The following is a 17,676-nucleotide window of genomic DNA, read 5'->3' as shown; positions in this document are numbered from 1 at the left end:
CAAAGCCAAGCCATGAATCACGCCTCATATTATATTATATATACTAGCGACCTCTAAGTCACTAATATATATTACAAAGGGCAAAATTCCCAGCGGTGTTCCCCCTTAAAAATCCTTTCATTATTCTTAGCCTCCCATCAAGCCAATTTTGGATCTAATGCTCCAGCTTGATTTGGATCTGATTAAACTTCATCTTCTGGATCAGGTTACCATGCAGGAGTTTGTCAAGTGTCTTACTGAAGTCCATATGGACAGCATCAACCACCCTGCCTTCAGTTTTCTTTGTTACCTTCTCATAAGACAATCAGATGAATGAGGCAAGATTCTTCCCCTCACAAAATCATGCAGATTACTCCAAATCAGTCCCTGCCTCTCCAAATGAAAACTAAATCCGTCCCTAGCAATTTCCCCATCAATGACAAAGGCTTTTCACCTGGTAGTTACCTAGCCCTTCTGAAAAAAGTTAAACTAGCTATCTTCCTGTCTTCTGGTTATCTTGTCTGTGGCTAATGAAGATGCAAAAATGCTAGCAATATCTTCCCTCATTTCCTATAACATTCTAAGACACATCTCACCCAGCCCAGAGATTTACCCAACTGTATGCATTCCAAGACATCCAACACCATCATTATCTTAATAACCACAAGAACCAAATAATCAGTGCATTCCTCTCTGAACTCAGTATCCTCCATGCTCTTCTCCTTGGTGAATATGATGAGCTGGTCTCCTTTAATGAATTGGTCTACATTCACTGGCATTCACTCTGCACTGACTATCCTTTTGGTCCATAGGAGGACACTCTCACTAATATTCTTATACAACTTGGAATGGTCCTTGATCTTACTTGCCAAAGAAATCTGTTCTCTCAATCTCCTTCTTAGCTACTTTCCCCATAGACACTTGGTTAATTGTGTTGTCTATTTCTGTCAATGTTTATTTTACCTGATCAAGACTTCTATAACATTTGTCACCCTTCACTTTCATCCTTACCAGAACATGTTGTCCCCAAGCTCTTGCCAACTTGATTATAAAAGATGCCCCCACCATACTTTTGCCAGGTTCTTTCACACTACTTACATCAACGCTTCCCCAACCTCAGACTTCAAATTCTGGATAAACTTCATCTATTTTCATAACTACCATGAAACTTACAGAATCACAATCATGGATTACACACTGTTTCCCAACCAATACAACCGCTACCTGCCCAGTTTAGTTCCTAGGTTAAGGTCAAACGCAGCCCCTTCTCTGATCGGGTCATCTACATACAGCCTCCAAAACTTTCTTAGACACACTTAACAAATTCCACCCTTAAGTATCTTACACTAAGAGTCAATATTAGGCAAGTTAAGATTCCCCCATTTTACAAACTCACTGCTTTTACACCTTTCAGTGAATTGCTTACATATCTAATGATCTAATCTCCATTGACTACTGAAAGGCCTTTAATATAACCCCAGAAAAGTGATTGTCACTCTTATTTCTAACTATACAGCCTCACCGGATGATCACTCCATGATATCCTCTCTACATACTGCTCTCCCTAATCAACCCCTTCCCCCTGCACCTTTGAATGCCCTTGTCACACCTGAAACGTTTACATTCCAGTATATTAGTCTGCCTTGCCCTTTGTTTAACCGTGTTTCCATGCAATACCAGCCTTTGATTTGCATTTCATGAAAGCACCATCTGCTCAAGATCTTCAGTCAACCATCTATCTTCAATGTCATCTCCTGATATGGCCCAGAGTACTTCACAACAAGAAACCATTTTGTTAGTCATTGAGTTACATTTACCACCATCTAATTTCTGAAGTTGCTCCAGTTATGCTACTTATCAAGTCATCTTCTAGATCTTGTTCATTTACAATCACATATCACTATGACAATTTTGGCTGCTCTGGGTTAGAAGCATTCCCAGCTATATCTCCCCTACCCCCCTGTACAAATTAAAACAGACTTGTTTTCTCTCTTTCCCAGAGAGTCTTTTCCGTAGAGTCTTCCATCTGAGCCAGCAATTGCTTCCTGTCCCACACATGTTGTCTGACATACTGTTTTCAACATCCTCTGGGGTTTATCCTAGTCTCTCCCAATTTTTCTCAACTTGCTCATTGCAGAATTAATTGAATAGATCTTCTCTACAAAGTCTTCATATCCTTGCAAAGTACAGTGACCAAAACTAAATGCAATCCCAGCTGCACTACTACAGGTGTTTCATAAAGGAATTATAACTTTCTTGCTTTTGTACTCCTGTGCCTTATGGTTTCCAAAACCCACTTACATCTTTGACTTTCAATGATCCTTCTGAAGCCCCCTTTCATACTATATTGTCTTTGGTCATCCTTTCTACCAAGATGCACCCAATTTTTGTTTAGATCTGTTCAAAGAGGAGTTAACTAGGGAGTAAACTTTCCCTGATTGGGCACTACACACCAAGAAGTGATAATTTATAATTTTGTCATATGAGGAGCTTTAGAGAAGAGTGGCAATAACATGTTAGGATTCTTCATTAGCAGAGAGTAGCTTGTGGAATTCTCTATCACAGAATGCCGTGAAGTTCGTTAGTGAATATATTTAAAATGGAGACTGATTACAGAAACAAACAGCATCAAGGATTATAGGAAAATACTAGGAATAGAATAGTGAGATAAAGGAGCAGCCACAACTGCCTCAAATGGTAAGGGAGGCATTAAGGGATGAATAGTGCACTCCATTACATATTTTCTATGATTTTTAATTTAATTTAATAGAAAATCACTTCCCCCACTGTTCATTTGGTCACAGGTCATCCAATATTTTTCTAATAATTGCAGAACAAAATAAAACTCATTCTTTCTCAGTATATTAGTTAGAAGCCAGGCATTAATTTTAGGTCACTTTTAATAATTGTAAGACAATTGACTATCGTATAAATGGAACGCCCAGGTTCTTCCCACTAAATGCGATTGCACTTCATTGACATTTTAAAAGGGTTTAAAATATGAAACAACTTAGTTTTTCAGCTTTCTAACATAATGCTATAGTCAACTAGTAAACAATTTTAATTCAAGTAACTGAAATACTATATGGACAAAGATATTTGAAACATTGTCTATTTTAACTTTGTTATCCTTCCCACGGCAACAAATAAGCATTCATTCTAAATTAAAATATCATTTACTATTCTGCCAGTTGATACTCTAGACTGGATTCTAGAAGATCAGTATACAGAAGTCTCACTGTAGAATGCTAATTTTGAATGCAGGAGCACATTACAACAATAGGAGATAGATAAACTTACTTTCAACAATAGAATCAAAAGAATGCATGAGACAACTTTTGGCAACAATAGTGGAATTTTCCATCTTGTTAACTTCCAAAGGAAATGTCACTAACTACATTTTCTGCCTGATGCCTTACATTACTGCAGCCAAGAAGCCAAAAACAGAAACTATCGAATTCTGCAAGCACAGCAGAGGAAACTGGCAAAATTGGCTGTAGATTATAAACTATTTCACTATAAATTGTTAATTTTTAGATTGAAAGTAGAATAAGATTATTGTGTCACTAAAAACAGATGCAGGCTAGGATCCAGACGTACAGTATTGACAGTGATTGTGTAGGTATAGATAATACGCTCAAGCTCAATGGAGTATTAATAAATAAAAATTAAAGAGAGAAATATTTCAAATGCAGATAAAGGATCACTCTTAGATTTTAAAAAATCTTCAAATTGTACTGAAGGGAAGCAAAAGTATTCAAACGCCTCGCATATAAAAAAATCAATAATGACATTTGCTTTAAAGGTACAGTTTACAACCAGCACAAGGATTTTTACACTGGCAGCTAAATTTTCAGATTAACCTCATAGATATTAACCTTCATAGATATGAAGTAATTAGTCAAAAAACAATTTTGGCTTTAACCATTGATCATTTTCACTGATGATGCTGTTACCCAAATCCCAAAAGGTAAGAGCTTTGTTTATCATTGAAACAGTATTCCAGTTCACTTTAACAAAACAAAATATAAAGAATCAGGAACATTTCTGAACAAATGACTATTTCTATATAATTCAATATCATATAAAATAATCCATCCCCTGAAATTAGTTATTTCCTATACCACTGAGGAATAAAAATGTCCTAAACTACTACTTTTTCAGCCTGTGCTATTTATTATTCAATTCACGTCCATTCACCGATAAAAGTGTAACCGGCAAGAATGGCAGAGAGATTAATTAAATCACTAATCAGAAATAATAGATCAACTTTGCTTGGGGAGAACTGACAAAACTTTGCAACCATATTAAGTACACTTTGTGGTATTATTCATCAGATTGGCCTTCATTCCAAAAGTGATTTAACAAACTTAATCAACATTTTAGAATTTAATTTTTCTTAATCTAAAAATGAGCAAAAATGCATAGGGACATCCATTTAGTTTTATGTTAAGCAGGTCATTTATCCTGCCATCAACTTCTGGACATCATTCTACGTTCTGACTACAACTCAAGTAACACTTTTTTCTTACCACAACTCAAAACTAATTTTCCTCAGGGACGTCTTCATATATTAAAATTTGCATTCATACAGTTACTTTTGCTTCTCTGCAGAAATTTGCAAATCTCTGTAGCTGATACATCAGCTTCACATTACAGAAAGTAACATTAGCTTTATTGATGTTCACGTGTTTAATCTTAATTTATGGTGGTGTTTTTCAGGAAAGTTTCAAGTTTATTCTTTACTGATGTAGAAATTGAGTGAAAATTCAGCATATAATTGCATACACAATATGATTCAATATTATAAGAATAATTTTCAGAGTCTGAATATAGATTTCTTGTTGACCTAGATAAACTAAGGATGATCTTCTCCATAAATATGGCGGAACGAGCAAATCAGAACAAGGGAGGGAGAGAGGAGTAAGAGAGAAAGAAAGAACAGATGTAAGAGGAAAGGAAAATTAGAGGCAATAGGAAGAAATACAGGCATGAGAAGCACTCACAGACAATATAAGTGGGCATTGCAAATGAAGACAAGTTATTCAGTGATCTGCCTCAAATATACACATGAAATAATATTAATCAGGCTTTCAGCTTAAAGAACATAGTTCAAATTCTGCTTGTTGATGCAGATATTGTTACCAATGTAAAATCTGTCCATTCATAAAACATTTTTAACATCCTTTCCATGAAATCCTAAACTATCTGGCAGCCAATAAAATATTTAAGTACAGTAGTATGTCGAAAATACAAACAAAAATCACCAAGTACAGTTTAGAATGTCATAGCCAGCACTCCTCACAGTTCAGACAATGCAGAATATCTTCACATGGTCTATTTAGACAATGTAGATTCCCCAGTTCTGAAAATGAACAACTCTATGGTCATTCTTTAACTGCCCACAGCTTTAACACTACCTAGCACTTAGGCCTTCTGCAGTCAGTATTAAGGTTTAATAGTCACAACAATCAACCAAGTTATGCTTGCCAATGTCCAGAAAAAAAACATAACATCACAATCACAGTTGTCCCCACCTACCCTATCGCTATCTAGTTCTGTGTACTAATCCTTTAAATGAAGCATATATCTGCTGTTAACAAATTTTACCTTCAGGCATTCTGTTCCAAAGACTGTTTTGGGGAAAAAAAATGTGGACCGAGGAAAATATTCAAGAATGTCCTTAAAATCTCATTGAATATATACATTTTCACTGACCTTTGCAGATTCTCATCCATGAATGCTTAAATTACATTTTCACAATAACCAACTTGCCAAAATGAGTAGAATATATGAATGCCAAAGCAACAAATCTATCTCAACTTCTAGTAATCAAATAAAACAAATATTAATAAAATATTAATAACCTTCCCATCTTAATAAACTATGAATGAGGATATATGATCTCGAATCAAGTCCAGGTAACCTAACAGGATAGAAATGATCTCGAATCAAGTCCAGGTAACCTAACAGGATAGAAACTAAAACACTCCACATGGTGTGACTTACTTTACACAGAGAGAATAGTTGCTTTATCCTGCATCTTTAACTTCAGATGAGCCATCTCTGCCAAGCCACATAATGCTGTAGTTATTTTTTTAAGGAAGATTACTTATGTTACAAAACTCGGGAATCCTTAAATCAATTAGGTACATTTCAATTATCAAAGTATTTCTAATTAAAGACTAAAAACTGCAAATAACAGAAATCTGAAACAGAAACAGAGAATATTTGACACAAAATGCTGGAGGAACTCAGCAGACCAGGCAGCATCTATGGAAAAGAGTACAGTCGATGTTTCAGGTCAAGACCCCTCAGCAGGACCTGAAACATTGACTGTACTCTTTTCCGCAGATGCTGCCTGGCCTGCTGAGTTCCTCCAGGATTTTGTGTGTGCTGTTTGATTTCCAGCATTTGCAGATTTTTTCTTGCTAGAAAGTGCTCAAAATGCTTAGCATGCCAGGCCTAACAAGGGCTTTTCACTCAAAAATTTAAATCTATTATCTCTTCCCGTTGATGGGGTCTTACTGATTATCTCAAGCATTGTTGAAATTTTGTACTGTATGTTCTCAACAATTTCTCTTTATCCTCACCACTAGTTGGTGACATGCTCTCATCACTATAATGCTCAATCACAATCAGGCTGTTTGCAACTAAAGAATACTGCCACAAGCTAAAATTAAATAATCAAAATGGATGCTGCTAATAAGTTATACAGTAAAGTCTTTTTCAATTTACAAACAGACTTGGTAAAGCACATTTAATATCTTTAGAATTTTATTTTAAAAGTATACCTGCTGTATTGTTTTGGCATCTTTCTGCGAATTTTCTCTTGGAGGGATCTTCCCAAATAATTTCCAGCCAGGAGCACTAAAGGTGGAAGGAATGGGTTCCTTTATTTTCTTATTAAAAAAGTTCCTGAAAAAGAACAAAGAAATATCGGTCATTGATTTCAGCCTACCCAAACTTGCAAGAATTGCCTTAAAATTGCAAATAATTTCAGATTCAGTAATTCTATGCTCTTAAACAAAGTAGAATAAATTATTTCTGTACCACAGCTTCAGTAGTATAGAAAAAACATTTTATATTATTGGGTTGCATTTTACAAGGGAAAGCAAGTAATTTTGAACATGCCACAGTTCCTTTCACTGATGTCTAAAATCCAGTGGCAAAGTATGAAGTTGTGTGAATCCCCAGCATAACCCTGAAGAGACAAGAATGCAGATACTGGGAAAATGGTGCAACCTACAAAATGCTGGAGAAACTCAGCTGATCAGGCAGATCTATGGAGGGAAATGGACAGTCAACATTTTGGGTCAAGATCCTTCATCTGGACTGTCAATTCCAGGTCAATTCCCTCCTCGGGTCCGAATAAAGGGCTTTGATCTGAACTACTGACTGTCCATTTCAATATCTCTTTAACAGACAGCAATATGTGCAAAGTCTTTGTTAATGTGAATACAAATAGCATTTAAGTTTACCAAAAAAAGTTACCCCCAAGATAGATCATTTGCAATTAGAGAATATTAATATCGTAAAATCTTGGGAAAGCCAGTGAGGGAACTTTGTAAACAAATACTATTTTCCTGAACAAGGAACTCAAGGAGATTCCTGGCATCCAGCAATAATTTTATTAAACTACCCAAAAAAATCACATTACAAAAATTAATCTCTGACAGCTCACCTGACAAAATTTTTAATTTAGCCATCTTTAACACAAGTAAAATTGAAGCATACTCACAAATAAGGTTCAAAAAAGAAACATGAAATAGACTTAAAAACTCCAATATGCACCATATTTTTAAATTTTCACACAATTATAAGGTACAAGTATTTTAAGGTCCAGAGTTGTGCTAAATTGAAATTTTGGATCACAGTATCACTAAAAACAAAGGTGTTATATAACTAAGCATAAGATTTTCAGAATATTAACTCTGTTATAAAACAGGTCATTTAAATTTATATCAAATTTTGTTATTTCTTTGTCTGAATCAAGTGCTACTTGAATCACCAAAGTCAACTTTGCTTTATGTTATGTAGGCTTGAAAATCCTGAAGAAGCTCTCAGTCAGCTTCAGAATGAAAACATTTGATTTATTATGGTTTTAAAATTCTATAAAGATTAAAGACTGGCTTTTTGTCATATGTATATTGAAACACAGTGAAATGCATAGTTGGATCAATGACCAGCATTCTGAGAATGTGCTGGGTGCAGAATCATGCTACGGGCACCAAGCATACAACAATTTACTAACCCTTATGTCTTTGGAAAGGAGGAGGAAAGCGGAGCACCTGGAGGAAACCCATACAGTCACTGGAAGAACTTACAAACCCATTACAGACAGCAGTGGGAATTGAACCCCAATCACTGGTGCTGTAAATTGCTACACCAGCTTCTACACTACCGTGCCATACCATGATCAGTGGTTGATCAGCTGTTGTAATATCCACTGATGGGGAAGTTGGCATGACACAAGTGATTAAAAAGCCAAATGCAGACAGTTATCACAAATGCACTCTGAGCAAATTCATCACAGACTGCAACAACAGAAACTGGAGACAAATGTTATATCCTTCACTTCCATAAGACATAGGAGCAGAATTAGGCTGTTTGGCCAATTGAAGTCCACTCCACCATTCAATCATGGCTATCCTCCACCCCCCCCCCCCCAATCTCAGCCCCACTCCTCAGCCTTCTCTCCGTAACCTTTGATGCAGTGTCTGATCAAGAACCTATTATGCTCTGCCTTAAATACACTCAATGATCTGGCCTCCACAGCTGCCTGTGGTAATAAATTCTACAAATTCACCACACTCTGGCTAAAAAATATTTCTCCACATCTGTCTTAAATAGACACCCTCTATCCAGAGGCTGTACCCTTTTGTCCTAGACTCCCCATCCATGGGGAACATCCTTTCCAGATCATCTACTCTGTCTAGGCCTTTTAACATTCAAAAGGTTTCAAAGAAGTTTCTCTTCATCCTTTTAAATTCCAATGAGTACAGACCCAGAGCAATCAAATGTTCTTTGTATGATAACCCTTTCATTCTTGAATTTATTCTTGTGAACCTCCTCTGAAAACTCTTCAATGCCAGCATATCTTTTCTTAGATGAGGAACTCAAAACTTCACAAATATTTAAGGTGAGGCCTCACCAATGCCTTATAAAGCCTCAGCATCGCATCCCTGCTCTTGTATTCTAGACCTTTTGAAATGAATGCTAACATTACATTTGCCTTCCTCACCAATGATTCTACCTGCAAGTTAACCTTTAGGATATTCTGCACAAGGATACCCAAATCCCTCTACATCTCAGGTTTTTGGATTTCTCCCCATTTAGAAAATAGTCTGCACATTTATTTCTGCTACCAAAGTGCATGACCATGCATTTTCCAACATTGTGTTTCATCTGCCACTTTTTTTACCCATTCTCCAAATCTGTCTAAATCCTTCTGCAGCCTGTTTCCTCAACATTATACCTGCCCTTCCACCAATCTTCCTATCATCTGCAAACTTGACAACAAAGCCATCTAATCCATCATCTAAATCATTGATGTACAGCATAATAAAATGTGGCCCAACACCAACCCCTGCTGAACATCAGCCAACCAGAAAAGGATCCTTTAATTCCCACTCACTGCCTTCTTCAAATCAGCCAAAGCTCTAACCATGCCAGTAACTTTCCTGTGGTACCATGGGCTCTTAACCTGGTAAGCAGCCTCATGAATGGCACCTTGTCAAAGGGCTTCTGAAAATCCAAATATACAACATCCCCTTTATCTATCCTACTTGTAATCTCCTCAAAGTATTCCAACAGGTTTGTCAGACAAGATTTTTCTTTAAGGAAACCATGTTGACTCTGCCATATCTTATCCTGTGTCACCAAGTACTCCTTAACCTCATCCTTAACTATCTCTAACATCTTCCCAACCACTGAAGTCGGGCTAACTGGTCTATAATTTCCTGTCTGCTACCTTTCTCCTTTCTTAGAGAATGGAGTGACCGTCACAGTTTTCTGGCAGCATGCCAGAATTCAATGATTTTTGAAAGATCATTATTAATGCCCCCACAATCTCTACATAGAAACATTTAAACATAGAAAACCTAAAGCACAATACAGGCCCTTCAGCCCACAAAGTTGTGCTGAACATGTCCCTTACCTATAGCCCTCTATTTTACTAAGCTTTGATATTGTTTGCTAGCTTGCTTTCAATTTTTTTCCCCTTCTAATGATTCATTTTGTTGCTCTCTTTAGGTTTGTAAAAGCTTCCCAATCCTGTCTTACCACTAATTTTTGCTTTGTTGTATGCCCTCTCATTTGCTTTTACATTAGCTTTGACATCCCTTGTCAGCCACAGTTGTACTATTTTGCCATTTGAGTATTTGTTTTTGGAATACCTCTATCCTGCACCTTCCTCTTTTTTTCCCCAGCTCACACCCTTTCTGCTCTGCTGTCATCCCTGCCAGCATCTCCTTCCAATTTATTCTGGCCGATGCCTCTCTCACACCACTGCAATTTCCTTTACTCCACTGAAATACTCTTATATAAGTCAGATTTTACTTTCTCCCTTCCAAAATTTTAAGTTCAACTCATTCATATTGTGATCACTGCCTCCTAATGATTCTTTTACCGTAAGCTCCCTAATCACCTCTGGTTCATTATATAATGCCCAATATCGTACAGCCAATCCCCTAAAAGGCTCAACAAGAAACTGCTCTAAAAAGCCATCAAACTCACTCTTGAGATCCATTACCAACTTCCTTCACCTCAAGTTTCCAGAGAGGCATGAGCTACACCTTCATGATGGGAAGGAAATGTAGCTTAAACATATAACAGGCTTACAAAAATATAGACATCCTCATTGCCCAGCAGTACACAAGGTCCCTCCAAAATGTTTCAGACAGTAGAAACATTGTTTAAGCATATCACATACTGTAATTGGATTCTGGGTGACAGCAATGCTTTTGTTGTATGCATGATGTGCATATGTTTATCTGTGTATAAGAGCCAAATGGTGAACAGCACAGCTCAAGCCCCCAGCAATGCTGTGGCAACTGAAATGCACCAAGTAGCAGAGCTAGATAAAGAGAGTTAAAAGTCTTTAGGTGCAGCATTCAGTAGGGCTTAGTAGGATCAGCTTATACAATAAGTAAACACAAAGTACACTGCAGATGCTGCGGTCAAAGCAACACGTACAACACGCTGGAGGAACTCAGCAAGTCGGGCAGCATCCGTGGAAACGCTGACTGTGCGTTTCCACGGATGCTGCCTGAACTGCTGAGTTCCTCCAGCATGTTGTATGTGTAGCTTATACAATAAGAAGCCTGGATTTCATAAGGACTTCAGTAGGTCTAAGTAGGAACAACTTGTATAATGAGGAGCTTGGATTTCAGTAAAGCCAAAAGCTCTCTAATAGTCCCTTCTATAAGAAAATGAACTACAGTTAATTCAGGAGATATTGAACAGCAATCATCTCTCACATGGATGTTTAACATCAAGATCTTGCAAGTATCTCCCAACTTTAACCTGTAAGGCATTTGTGTAAAAGGTTATCACAGTTGATGGCCCACTGCGGTTTCAAATTAAACATGTAGCAGTCACAAGAATTAAAATGCAAATACCCTTATGGAAATGGCTTCTTACATTGTTCTTTGCTTTGATGGAAGAATTATTCTAAGATATGACGAATATACTTCTGAAAGCTGCTCTCCTACTATCCCCTGCAGCTAAATTTGATTGCTAACTTCTGCTCATTCTCAAAATCATTATTTGCAAATGGAATACCTTCAAAAATGCACATTTTTATAGAGCCCAGAAAAGAGCAAACAGTTCTTCAGGACCTGTCACATTGCTTCCAGTTCACGATGTATTGTACAGAATTGAAGATGTCCCCAAATACTTGAATATCAGCAACAGACAAAAGAAATTAGCCAGCAACTATCCCGGAAGTAGTGCAAGATCTCTTAAGAAACTGCTGATCTGAGGAAATGGGTCTTTTTTGCTGCTAAATGCAGACTTTCCTATTTAAGGTGTGCTTGCTGTTGTGCGAGCTGTAAAACGGCAGTGCTGGCATCAAATTATTCTGATTTTATTATAATTACAGCTGCAAGAAAAAGTTTGTGAACCCTTTACAATTACCTGGCTTAATGCAATAATTACTTATAAAATGTGGTCTGATCTTCATCTAAGTCACAATAATAGACAAACACAATCTGCCTAACCTAACAACACACAATTGTACTTCTTCTTGTCAATACTGAGTGCACCATTAAAACAATCACAGACCAGGTCCAAAAAAGTATGTGAACCTCTGGGGTAATGCCTTCTACAAATGTTATTTGGAGTCAGGCATCCCAAACGAGTTGAGATTTAAGTGCAGGCTGTAGAGGTGCTCTGCTCTATAAAAAAGACATGCAAAGTCAAGTTACAGGTTGCTCTTCTCAAGAAAGATCTGTTTATGGGCAGCATGCCTCAATCGAAACAACTTTTGACCTTAGAAGAAGAACTGAACATAAGAACATAAAAAATAGGAGCAGGAGTAGGCCATCCGGCCCATCGAGCCTGCCCCACCATTCAATAAGATCATGGCTTATCTGTCTGTAAACTCAGCTCCATCTACCTGCCTTTTCCCCATAACCCTTAATTCTCTTACTATGTAAAAACCTATCTAATAGTATCTTAAATATATTTAGTGAAAAAGCCTCACTGCTTCCCTGGGCAGAGAATTCCACAGATTCACCACTCTCTGGGAAAAACAGTTTCTTCCCATCTCCATCCTAAATCTTCTCCCCAGAATCTTGAGGCAAGGTCCCCTAGTTCTAGTTTTACCTACTAATCGAAACAACTTTCCTAATTCTATCTTATCTTTCTTATTTATTGTAGACTGGAAAAAGCTACAAAAGCATTTCTAAAGACCTGAGTGTAAAGACCACAGTATGAGAAACTGTCTACAAATGGAGGAAATTCAGTAATGTTGCCACCCTCCCTAGGTGTAAGCATCCTGCAAAGATCAGACCAAGAGCACAACATGCAACGATGGAGGTGAAAATAAACCCAAGGATAACATCAAGAGACCTGCAGCAATCTCTAGAACTTGCCAAAGTCTCCACTCGTGTCCACTATAAGAAAAAATTGAACAAGAATGGTGTTCATGGAAGGACACCATGAAAGAACTATCCTGGAGGTAGTGTGTGGGCTCTGTTGGCAATGTAGTAAGCTGAAGACAAAGGTCAGATACAGCATATTTCTCTTTTGATGGCAATTTCACACATTTATTCATCTTGAGTGATTTGCATATCTTCCTGACCAACTCTGTCATTCACCCATGTCTTTACCATTCTCTTCCACATAGCTCCACATACCATTTTGTAATTTAATCATTCCACAGACCTAGCCTTTTATTTCTTTCCACCATTTCCACATACTCTATAACTTTTTTGGTCCTTAAAGCTCATTTATGTTCTACTTCTCCTGTTCTGATGAATGAGCATCTACTTGAAGAGTTAATTTTATTCTCTTTCCACAGATCCTGCTGAGCAATTTTCTGTCTTTAAAGAGCTGATGTTGTAAAATTCCAACTGTGTGTGTAGCATTAAATCAAATTTAAATGAAAATCTGAAACTTGGCACTCAATTTTAATGATCCTTTTAGAGAAAAAATCATTAGCTATTAAAAGATAAGAAATGTTCTAACAACATTTTTCCCAGCAAAAGGATCATTTCAAACATTGATTTCAATCTCGTACTTACATCACATCCTTCCCTTTGTTTCATTAAGTGATTTTTACTTTGCTGCTCAGAAGTTAACAATTTTCATTTATTTTGGTTATAAGGCCCAATCAATGTGTATTAACAGCTTCGTTTCTTGACCAGTATCATTGTCAATCATACTACTGTTTAGCTTCACCTAAAAAGATAGCTGCTCTGTGTTGTTATTGTAATAGTGGGCGAGTCCAGGACCAGAGGGTACAGCCTCAAAATTGAATGATGATCTTCTAGAACAGAAATGATGATGAATTCTTTTAGCCAGAGGGTTGTGAATCCGAGACATTCATTGCCACAAAAGCTGTGGAGGGAAATCAATGGGTATACTTAAAGCAGAGATTGACATGTTATTGACTGGTAAAGGCATCAAATGTTACGGGGATAAGGTATGGAGGGTTGAGAGGGAAAATAAATCAATCATGATCAGAATGTACTCAATGGGCTGAATGGCCTAATTCTGCTCTTATGACTTATATAATATATAGCATATTGTATGTAACAATACTCATTACACCCTACTTAAGAATTTAATCAAATCATAAGGTTATGCAAGTACCAACATAATAAGTTAGTTTTCACATCTTTTACTAAAGTTAGAGAATAAAAGAAAAAAAGTTACTGCATTGAAAGTGTAGTCCTCATTTTTGAAACAGTAAAATTTAAGACAAATTTGACAAAACTAAGCCACATATTTGGTGGATGTACCAGAAGCACTTAATTTTTCCAAATCAAAAATATACTTTTAGTTTGTTTTAACAGCTGTACAACAGGCACCCCAGCCCCACCATTACTAAGCTCTGCAATATTTCCAATCACCAGTACTCTACTGCCAAGTCTCCTTAAACAGTCACCATTTATATTTATTGCCACCATGAAAGGTTTTGTCCTCCCTCGTCTTTCTTTATTTCCAGCTTTACATTATGCTTTTGCTGAACAGTACTGTCTACAACAGATGCACTGCTTTTCCAAGTGAAACAGATTCTACCTAAGGTCATGAAATTCCCACAGTGGTGGTTACATTTGTGCAAGATGTGTCATTCATGTAGTTATTCTACATGGCGAGTTACTGAGACAAGTTACGTTACTATAACAAGAAGTTACCATTTGCCATGGTAAACTTGATTTAACAAAATTCTACTAGAGGCTTCAACAGAGAGGCAAGACTGATTTTCTATTGACAAAACAACTTTAAAGACCTCACGTGCTTGCACAATTTTGAAGTTTTTAAAAGCAGATAAGGAACACCTCATTTTGCCACAATAGCCATGTTTAAATTTAGCTCACACTCTGTAGCTGGAAAATTTGAACATTAATCTTTACATAAGTCACTGGCCACAATTCTAAGTAACAACATTCAAAATGATAAACTCTCTTCAGATGCTGACAGGACTAGTTTTAATTGAGTACTACATTAACCCATGTTGATGTTTACTGTAGTTCTCAACTGCTTCATGGCATAAAGTAAACAGTTGTTAAGTAATATTAGTTAATCCATACAATCTATGTCCCGCTTGGTGGCGCAATAATATCAGCGCCAGACTCCGGAGCGAAGGTTCCCGAGTTTGAATCCAAGTCGGGTTGAGCGTCAAGCTAGCAATTCGGCCTCGTAAAAACAAGAATAGCTTGCTACGGAAACACCGTCATGACGATGCCCCGATAACTCCACTGTCGAGTTAAGGGCTATTCTTCTTCATGAAATCTATATTAAGCAACAGAGCATATCTACTGTTATACTTCAGAAAATGGGTAGCATTTTTACCATAGTTTGTGGAGAGCTAAGAAAGTGATCAGTATATAGCAGTGAATTTTATAAGTTGCCATCACCTACATATATTGATGACAATTCAAAAAAGATATAATTGCAAAGTCATATTACTCTCACTTTTGGAGTTTAACAAAACAAGGGGCCAAATAAATCTCCAAATACTTCTTTGAGCGACATTGAAAGTCTCAGCTATATTACCCTCCTTTCTACTGTTCATATATTCACATTTTTTTTAAAAATGAAAGACTATGAACAGCCTTATTGACTTGATGATGGACATTTTACATCACTGACTGTTCTATGGAGACAGAAACCCCATCTGGGATATCCAAAGAGGTAGAATCTATGTGTACATTAGCAAGTGATGTTGCACAAACTCATCTGTAGTAGCAATCACTGTTCTGGGGCAACTAAACAGCTTACAATTAAATGCTGGCCACATTACCTGCTTAGGGAGTTTACTGTTATGTTCATCAATGCTGTCTACATCTCCCAGACCACAAATGCCCAGGATGCACCAAGAGAGCCTTACAATACCATCAACTCTCTTCAAAACAAACATGTGGATGGTCTCTTCATAATTAATTGCAGGAGACTTCAATCATGTTAACCTGCAAGACATTTTACCCAAATTCCACCAACACATCACCATGGTCACTAGGGGAACAAACAGACTGGACAGTGTTTATACATGCAGGCACAGTACTTACAAAGCCATCCCACGCCCTCATTTTGGCCTCTCTGACCAGATTTACATGAAGTCAATCACAACAGACCAACTACTGCTGAAAGTGGAGGAACCAGACAAGAGGACCATCACTGTACAATTTATATGCTTCAAGGCTGTTTTGAATGGACTAACTGGCAGATCTTCAAAACCAGACCTCAAGGTATTATGTCTCAGTCTTAGGCATCAAGAGGTATGACTTCAAGACACGTAACAATGCCAGTCATGAAAGCTACCCCTCTCCCAGGTGACCAGCCACTCTCTGTAACAACAGCAGATGTGAAAAGGATTCTACAGAGACCCCACATGCTTCAAATCAGCAACTATATCCCTGTACCAAAGAACTCTTTATCTTTAGAAATAAACAACTACTGCCCAATAGCACTAATGCCAATCATTGTGAAGTGTTTTGAATGGCTGGTAATGACAGACATCAAAGACTTCTTTCTTGCTACAATAGACACTCACCAATATGCTTAGCAACAGAACCACTCTATGATAGATGCATCTGGCCCTGATACACCGGGAAAATAAGCACGTGTGTCAAAATGCTGTTTCTGGATTTCAGTTCAGCATCCCTCCTATTGTCCCATAGACTTTCAAATTTCAAAGTAAATTTATTATCAAAGTATATACATATCACCAGATACAACACTGAGATTAGTTTTTTTTTAAAAGGCATACACAATAGAATCAATGAAAGACAGCACCCAACAGGATGGACAAACAACCAATGTGCAAAAGGACATGTACTGGGTGGTGGGGGTCCTTGATGATGGATGTTGCTTTCCTGCGACAGTGTTCTGTGTAGATGTTCTCAATGGTGGGGAGGGAGCCACTGTTTTCTGTAGGATTATCCATTCAAGAGCACTGGTTTCTATACCAGGCTGCAACCAGTCCTCAGTCTGAATACACTTCTGTGCAACTGGGTGTTGGACTTTCTAACCAACTGACCTCTGATAGTCAAGATGCACAACTGCTCCTCCCTCCTGATCATCATCAACACGGATGCCCCCCAGGGCTGTGTACACTCTGCTCACACATGGCTGAATGACTAAACATCCAAATAATTACATCTTCAAGTTCACTGATAACACGGTGGTGGTGGGGCTCATCACAAACAATAAGGCAGGCTACAGAGAGGAGTTAGAAGAGCTCTACTGCCAAGCAACTATCTCTTCTCGATGTCAACAAAACAAAGGAGATGGCTATCAACTTCATGAGCACTCGCACCACTCACACCCCTCTTTGCATTGGTAGCACAGCAGTGGAAACTGCGAACAGTTTCAAACTCATGGGAATGCATATCTTGCACAACCTCTCATGATCCCAGAACACAGTACACATAACCAGGAAAGCTCACCTACTCTACTTTCTGAGGAGGCTGAAATGAGCAGGACTATACACATCTAGACTCAAGTCATTCTGCAGATCACAGTAGA

General features: G+C 37.6%; 1 protein-coding gene across 3 annotated transcripts in view; it reads right to left on the bottom strand.

The window, feature by feature from the left end:
- Positions 1–17,676, bottom strand: part of tbc1d12b (TBC1 domain family, member 12b) — an 88,567-nt gene that overhangs the window by 34,432 nt on the left and 36,459 nt on the right. For all 3 annotated transcript variants that reach the window (XM_059947570.1, XM_059947567.1, XM_059947568.1), the window contains exon 2: positions 6,774–6,897. In XM_059947570.1, the coding sequence (XP_059803553.1) occupies positions 6,774–6,897 (124 nt within the window). The remainder of the gene's footprint in view (positions 1–6,773; positions 6,898–17,676) is intronic.

This window comes from Hypanus sabinus, chromosome 22, assembly GCF_030144855.1.
Source record: "Hypanus sabinus isolate sHypSab1 chromosome 22, sHypSab1.hap1, whole genome shotgun sequence".
NCBI lineage: Eukaryota > Metazoa > Chordata > Chondrichthyes > Myliobatiformes > Dasyatidae > Hypanus > Hypanus sabinus.
Note: the sequence above shows the minus strand (reverse complement) of the source record. Positions and strands in the feature narration are given on the sequence as shown.